The following is an 8,178-nucleotide window of genomic DNA, read 5'->3' as shown; positions in this document are numbered from 1 at the left end:
TGGCAAACCAAATAAGACCATTGCAAGAGCCCGGAAAACAAAAGTCAAGACAGTATGTACGGGTTCGGCCATTCTTAGAGAGAACACGACTCAGCGTGGCATCGCTGCGCGGAGCGCTTGGGCATCTGGCGTGACCGCGCCTCGAAACGAACCGCGCAGACGCCCAGGAGCGCGCCGGTCCTCCTGTAGCAAAGCAGAGAAATAGCAGCGTGCTCCAACGGTGTAGCAGACAATGCGAAGTACCTCCCGTGAGTCCTTCTACGCCTGCGCCGCTTGGCTTCAATGCGCGGCCGTGCCGGACGGACTGGCGCTTTGCAGAGCGCGGCCGCGTTGAGCCGTGTTACCGTAAGAGTGAACGAGCCTGTACACACTTCACTTGAGGCTACAAAATCGCCCACGCTAGTTGTGCCGCTGGTGCTGGCGAATTTTGCCCGTGTACTTTCTGTTACTGGGCAGCTTGAAAGCACCAGCTCGATGCGTAATTCGCATAACGTTGAAGTTGGTGCTGGTCTTCGCAAATGCAGAACAAAAGAGAGAGAGAGAGAGAGACTCTTTATTGGAAAAACAGAGATTTTTGCCGGCGTCAGTATATAACCGCTGGCATGCTACTCTGTGTAGGGATGGGGAAGGGGGTTGACAGACTAAAGAAGAGAGAGAAGGAAATAATAATATAAAGAAAGAATATAAAAAAATGAAATGCGCAAGTGAACCTGATAGAAATGTTTACAACGAGTGTGTCAGGTAAGTGAAGCCTTTGCTGTATGAAATAATCGGGGGGGGGGGTGCAATCATTAAAGCTTTCCTACTAGGCCAATGTTTGACAAGTAATTAAACAGGGACTGTAAAACCCGTCGCTGTTTAGAAGGGCCGGGCACTGGGCCTAATATGTTGGGCAACGTTAATTGATCGTGACAAATCATGTCCATTTGTCTCTCAAACACTGCTCTCTCATCGCGGTACGCGGAGCAGTCCAGTAATATGTGCTCTACTGTCTCTATGCTGCCACAGTTATCACAGCAGGGACTAGTGGTGCGCCCTATGCGGTACAAATAACTGTTCGTGTATGCCACGTTCAGTCGAAGACGATGGTACAGTGTCTCAAGTTGGCGAGGAAGTGTTGGGGAAATTTTCGCTCTCACTTCTGGGTCAATGCAACGAAGACAGTTATCTTGTTGGAGCGGCAGATTCCAGAGGCGGTCATTTTCTTGATAGGCATATTTTTTTGCGATGTTCGAGGCGTCGACTTTAGTAAAAAATATTCTTCTGAATTTCCGGTACTGGAGTCCATTTCGGGCTGCTTCGTCCGCTTTTTCGTTTCCTGAAATACCAGCATGGCCAGGTATCCATTGGAACTTAATGTAATGTCCATCAATCTTAGCCTTGTGATGAAGATAGGCGATATCAGATGCTACACTTGGGTGATTACCATGCTTGTGCCTGTTCCATATACTTTGCAGGGCTGCTTTAGAATCTGTAAATATCACCCATGTTAATGCAGAACAACGCTTGTAACAACGCAGTTGAAAATGTGTACTTTCGCGATAGGAGTTCGCTGCCACCAACGCTCCTCCTGAAGCAGTTCTGGATTAATTATTGCGGCTGAACTCTCCCCCCCCCCCCCCGCCCCGCCTTACCCAGTTCACATTGCTTGACACTTGGTGCGATCCTACGCTAATGCCTCGGAAAGTGTGCAACGACGCAGCTGCACATGTGGCTTCTCGCTGGATAGGAAGTTTCTTTTTATGATTACGATCAACAGCAACCGTGGCATGTGCGTCTTTTAATCTCGACTAGAACATCATGCCCCCCTATTTACTTCTCATTTGTCATGTCTAAATTATTACAAATCAATTCTGCGGAATCCCGCAAGGTGGCGGAATGTTCAGAAAGGGAAACTGACAGCAAGCCGCTTGTAGCACGAAGCCACAAGGGAATCCATACAGACTTCTGAGAACGAAATTAGTATGGATGTCTTTCTCGGAAGTCTTGTGGATTCTATCAGAAATAGCATGAAATTGTATCCATACAGATTACTCAGAAAGAAATCTTTCTGAGAATTCCCTATGGATTTTCTCGGGGCTTCTTGCTACAAACGGGTGGTTGTCAGTTCCTCTTTCTGATATCAGAATTACAGCTCGCAATAACTTGCCTCATTTCGTAAATTCTATCGTTAAAGATGACGTGAATTATTTACCACAGATACAAAGCCAGATGCCTCGCGGAGCGGTACCGACTGGTATTATTGACTTCTGGAGGTAATTTGATATCAATCGTGCAACGTTACAGACGTAGTCGCAAGGTGCATTCCGAATATTGTATGATTGTTGTCCAGGACTTAGCACACATAGGGTACCCCACCTGCAATGTAACATCATCATGCTGGTTTGCCCAGAAGGGTAAATTGCCCAGAAAGGTAAATATATATATATATGTATATATATGAGCATATTTATGTGCACCCGCAAGCTGTCGAAGCCAGTATCTCCACTAAATTTACCCTTCTGGGCAAACCAGCATGACGATGTTGGGTAACCTATGTTGGGGTAACCTATGTGTGCTAAGTCCTGGACAACAATCATACAATATTCGGAATGCACCTTGCGACTACGTCTGTAACGTTGAACGATCAATATCAAATTACCTCTAGAATGCCTAACGTTTCGGCCGTGGCACGCCCTTCGTCAGAGGTCAGTTTTCGCTGACGAAGGCCGTGCCACGGCCGAAACGTTAGGCATAAAGTATTGCTTTCTCGTACGTGCACCGTCTTGTTTTCCTATACGTACCGGACCCACTGGACTGGCAAAACAGAAACAAAATATTTGGTGTGAAAATCCTAACTACCCTGCAATAAAATGCACCCACATTGCCCATTCTTCATCCATTCTCGATCCGGTATACTGAATAGTTGATATACAAGTGTGTGTGTGTCTATATATATATATATATATATGTATATATATATATATATATATATATATATATATATATATATATATATATATATATATATATATATATATATATATATATATATGTATATCTACAGATATATATATACACTTGTATATCAAGTATTCAGTATACCGGATCGAGAATGGATGAAGAATGGGCAATGCCGGCGCATTTTATTGCAGGGTTGTTAGGATTTTCACACGAAATAATTTGTTTCTGTTTTGCCTTTACCTGGACCTGTGTGTATACATCAGCTGTCCGACGTCAAAGCGCCTTGCGTTCTTGATTAGTTTAACGGGACCGCAGACGCTGTTATCTACATCCTGTCGCACCAGAAGCCACATCCGGGAACAATCTGCGGGCGTAAAATTGTCACCTTCAGTCAGTCAAGATAGCAACACAGAGCAGCTAGAAGAAATCAGAATAGCTTCTGAAATTTTTTACCACAAGCGAGAACACGATTCACCTCCGTAGTCATACATGAAGTTACCTTAGCCACTGACGACGCCATGAAAACTAGGGGCTACAACGAAAGGAAAATAGGACCACCAATGCTCACCAAGGTTCTCTCTAACGTTTAGAGTAGGCCCACTCTTTAAGAGATAACGGCGATACAAACAATAATTGCCCGTCTCGACGCTGTGAACCGCGGTCGCATGAGCGGCGACTTCGCGCAATAAATGTTTATTGTAGTTTGTCCGCGATATGACGTCACCATGTGCAGGGGTCACCGAGACCCTTATCTGCAGAGGTGTCGGCACAAGCCCCTTTCTCAGAGACGTCAATGCGCTCTGCAGCGGCGTCCATCTAAGGGGAGGGCTCTGAACGGAACTCTCCATAAACCTGACGTCACCCACGTAAGCTGGGTAGCCAATCCAAAGCGAGCGTGTCTCGGTTTGTAGGAACCGCTGTAAAAGGAAGAGCTAGGCGCATAAAAGAACCCACGAACCTCAATCGGCACACAGTGAAGTCAAGAGAAACGTTTGAAACTGACAAGCACAGAGGAGTACCACCCGAGAAGCAAGATGATCGTGAACGCAAGAATCCTGTGTCTCAGCGCCGTCATGGTCTGCATGGCGGTGCAAGTTATGGGTGAGCAGAAGCTGCTTACATTCCTCAGTCTACTAGAATAATTGTGGTAGATCATTATAATTACAGCAGGTGATAACTTAATAACTCGCTTCACTTAGCGCTCTCTCTTGTTCTTTTTTTTTAACGAACGCGTCAGTGCCATCATATTAGGTGTGCATTTCTTCAACAAGGATGGAATGCTTAACTGCTCCAGCAGATGTAATGCAGTCATAACAGAGTGACTGTTAACGAACAGTTTTAATTGTAAGCTTTCCATGATAACATTTAAATTGGCTCAAAACTTCTATCTTTTGATGAAAAATGGAAATTCACAGTCTACTCTTTGTAACCTTTCGTTGTCAAGGCAAATCTGCATCATAACCATTAGGAAGAAACTAGTTCACCAGTTGATTTTATTTCACTCTGTTGTATTGGCGTGAAAGAGTTTACGTTGAATTTCTTGCACATGAGACGTCTGATAATGTTTCCTTTATTCAGCCGTTCCTTTGGGCGTGGCTTCACCAGGCTTCGCTGTTCCCAAGTGCCCGGAGGCTACCAACTACGGCTTTGTAAGAAAACTTGGTTGCTTCTATCTACATACCGCCTAATTGTTAATAAAGGTCTTCAATAGTAGGTTTCAATGTAAGAATAAATATGAACTCCATCCACAAAGCCACCGTGCTTTCGTCAGGCACCTCTGTAAGGTAGTCGTAGAAGGTTGTTTTGGTTCGAAGCGCGAGTATTTTTTTTCCTACTGTAAACATAGGCATATTGGAAAATATAGCCTTGTTGTGCTGTCTAAGGTATGTTTTGCTTAGCGCTGACGCCAAAGTATGTGATGAAGCTTGTCCGCAAATGCATGTTCTTTTGTTCGAAAGCGAGCCACACAAACACGTTCCAGCATAGAATAATTGCACCATCTGGAAGATTAATGTCTGTTTGATGTCACGAATATGACCACACGTATACGGATCACCTATGTGCTTGGATCATCTATGTAAATTCATTTGGGTTTGACAGCAGTAGCTGTGGGCGGAGGTTATAATAATTGTTATGTTGTAGCTCCCTATGGAAGACATCTGTTTTACTATGTTACCCGCATTTCGTATAAAATGTAAAGAAATTCCTTTTCCTTTAAAAAGGCGTAATTTTGACTCGCACGTTTTTTACAATATCAATATAAGCTCATACATGCGTTACCTTTAAGATTTCATTACAATGATTTCCCTCGAAAACTTTGCCAACGAGGAAAGGTTTTGGAATAATGCGACTCTTATCATACCTTATCCCCACGAAGGCTAAGAACAGATATTATTAAGGTACAAAAATGTTCCACCAAAAATATCTAAACCATTTCACCTGACATTAATGTGAAACATCTAAAATTAACCTAGGAAGAAGGGGTATGTTTAGTTCATAACATCGTTTGGCAAACGTGTATTTGAACAATCGCGAAACATCGTCTCAAAAAGCACAATAAATAATTATTTGTATTTCGACCTTGAGGCGCTTATTTGTGTTTGTAAACTATGAATGTATACAAAAAAAGACAATCGTGTTTGTTGGGAGTACCTTTTCATTTAATACAAATGGCATGTAAACTGTGGTACAGCTCGATGTTTTTACTGGTTGACGAAAAATAGAATCGAAAGGAATAAGATCTCCCGGCGACCAAAGTATTCTTCAAAAAGAGCAACTCTCCTTGAGTAGCCTGTACTTTTAAATTTTCCACGACGAGTGGATAGAGTGCTGTGCGCACTTCAAACGAACTAAAATGAAAGCGTTCAAGTAATGCCGAATATTTTTGTGTGTTTGTTGTGCTCTGAATGTCGCAAGTGGTATACTTTAGATTTCACTTTTTGGCCATGTATGAATCGCTTGTGACCATCAAACATAAAATCAGGCAAATTTATCTAGGAATATTGATCATTGCAATTTCATATTGGTTGGTTGTAATGTCAATAAAGTATTTCAGTAATTTATAAATATCTTTAACCCTAATATTGCCTTCAAAGTGGTATTTCAAAATCTTAATAGCGAATGCTTCGGCCCTATCACGCAAGAATTATTTTTTGCGCAAAAAAATGTACATGTTAGGCTTCTCTTCAAAGATATGATTTTCTTCAAAGATATGATCGTTCTCACTGCTTCATCATTAAAAAAAGTTATTTTCTTCTACTTTCAGCTTATCTTTGCACGACTAAGAAACCCGTGCAAGTACTTGTGCCAAGGATATCCCATTCGCTTTGAAGCTGAAGACAATGGAACACCATGCTCGGTAACGCAGTATTTTAAATCCTCTAACTTCTCCGCAGTCTTTCTTTTCTTTAATGCTGGCAATAATTTTAGAAGTCAGACAAGCTGGCGCTAAATATCAAACGTACATTTCTGAACGCAGAACACAATCTGACACTACGCGTTTGCAGGTGGGCAATTAGCGGGTTCATTTAGGCTAACTAGCGAAAATATTGCTCCGTACTCTAAAATAGAGTAACAATCTGGGGCACCCTAGAATCCATTCTTATTTCAGGATACTTAAGAACTAGCTGTTCGTAGTCTTGGATGCCAGAAGCAGTTCTAAATGATGAAATAAAATAGTCACTTATCAGGGTATGTGGATGAAGCCAAATGTTCGACAAGTGAACTTGTCTGCGCCAGGGCAGCCACTGTTTTCCCTGGCCACGCATTTATGCACGCTATGCTCGCTCTCCCCCAACCTCAAAAGCGGAGGATGATAAGCGAACGCCTATGCGCAGAGAGAAAAATTCAAGAAAGAGGAGAAAGGGATATTAACATAGAGAGAGTGGCATGGTAAATTAGGGTTGGCTGTTGTCTAATAAGGCAGGAAAAAATGGAAAGAAAAAAGTCACAGTTTCGCCGCACGGACGATGCAATGAATGCGATAGCAACATATTGGAATGTCGCACGAAGAACAGCAAACAGCAAACAGAAATGCGTCCTTAAGTCTCCACCATGTCTTCATGTCCCTGCTGGGCTTACTTACTTATGAGCGAGCTTTAGCTTTGAGCACTGAAGAGACTGCTTTGTTCTTTCTTCGCGTGTTACTCTTCCTTCAACGAGGTTGTTTCTGTTGCAGACGAAAAAGGTATTCAATGGCGAATGCCTGAACGGCAAGTGCATCGCAGTGCTGCCACCACCCCCACCACCACCTGCCCCTGCGCCCGCGCCTGAGCCAGCGCCTGCTCCAGCGCCTGCACCTGAGCCCGCTCCAGCTCCCGCGCCAGAACCGGCACCTGCTCCCGCACCCGAGCCTGAACCTGCCGCAGCACCTGAAGCAGCCGCGGAAGAACCTGCAGCAGCTGAAGAATCTGCTCCTGCACCTGTCGAAGAGCAGCCCGCCGCCGAACCCGCTGCCCCAGCGCAAGAGGCCGACCAAGCGGCTGAGGCAGGAGCACCTGAACAAGCAGCTGAAGAGCCCGCCGCCCAAGAGCCTGCTGAGGACGCCGCCGCGGAAGAGGCCACCGCTGACGAGCCCGCCGCCGAAGAGCCTGTCGCTGAAGCCGCCGCTGCCGAAGAGGCAGCCGCCGAAGAGCCTGCTGCTGAAGAAACCGCCGCTGAACAGGATGCCGCTGAAGTAGCCGATGCAGAAGAGCCCGCGGAAGAGGAGCAAGCCGCTGAAAACGCTGCTGAGGAGCCTGCGCAGGAGAATGATCAGGAAGCTGTTGAAGAAGCTGCTGCAGATGCTGCTGAACAGGCTGCTGAAGACGCTGCTGAACAAGATGAGCAGCAGCCAGCTGAAGAAACGGCGGAGGCCGAACAGCCCTCCGAGGCTGCTGACCAGGCAGAAGAGGCTGGTCCTGAGGTAGCTGCCGATGACGCAGCGGAAGAAGGAACTGAGGATGACGCCGGCGAGGCTGAAGCGTAAACAACCCATGTTGTTTAGACTAATAAAATAACAAATTTTGTGATCATAAATATGTCAAATAATGCCAAGTTGCCCATTGATACAACTAAATCGCTTATGAGAGAGCGTAAAATGATTCCACAAATATTGATTGGTTTCATTGCTGCAGAAAGCCACCAGGAAACATGAAAAACTCAGTCATATTTCACGCAATAATTATAACACGCAAGAAAGGCGTAAGTTCTGCTTGAACTTTGTGGGTCCTGTTAAGCCTAATCAGTGCTCTTCCA

The 8,178-nt window shown here is 44.7% G+C and overlaps 1 protein-coding gene across 1 annotated transcript; it reads left to right on the top strand.

The window, feature by feature from the left end:
- The first annotated feature begins 3,835 nt into the window (after positions 1-3,835).
- Positions 3,836-7,959, top strand: LOC119390842 (fibrous sheath CABYR-binding protein). The gene is made up of 4 exons (XM_037658555.2): positions 3,836-4,044; positions 4,522-4,592; positions 6,209-6,301; positions 7,121-7,959. Exons 1-4 carry the CDS (start codon positions 3,978-3,980, stop codon positions 7,907-7,909), a joined length of 1,020 nt encoding a protein of 339 aa, XP_037514483.1. The 5' UTR covers positions 3,836-3,977; the 3' UTR covers positions 7,910-7,959.
- The last annotated feature ends 219 nt before the right edge of the window (positions 7,960-8,178 follow it).

The sequence above is a fragment of the Rhipicephalus sanguineus genome, chromosome 4 (assembly GCF_013339695.2).
Source record: "Rhipicephalus sanguineus isolate Rsan-2018 chromosome 4, BIME_Rsan_1.4, whole genome shotgun sequence".
NCBI lineage: Eukaryota > Metazoa > Arthropoda > Arachnida > Ixodida > Ixodidae > Rhipicephalus > Rhipicephalus sanguineus.
Note: the sequence above shows the minus strand (reverse complement) of the source record. Positions and strands in the feature narration are given on the sequence as shown.

Bases quoted from the DNA above. Each gene is read 5' to 3' on its own strand.
- LOC119390842 (XM_037658555.2), top strand. From the start codon at position 3,978: ATGATCGTGAACGCAAGAATCCTGTGTCTCAGCGCCGTCATGGTCTGC. The intron at 4,593-6,208 runs GTAAGAAAACTT...TTCTACTTTCAG, and splicing joins AGGCTACCAACTACGGCTTT to CTTATCTTTGCACGACTAAG. The intron at 6,302-7,120 runs GTAACGCAGTAT...TTTCTGTTGCAG, and splicing joins ACAATGGAACACCATGCTCG to ACGAAAAAGGTATTCAATGG.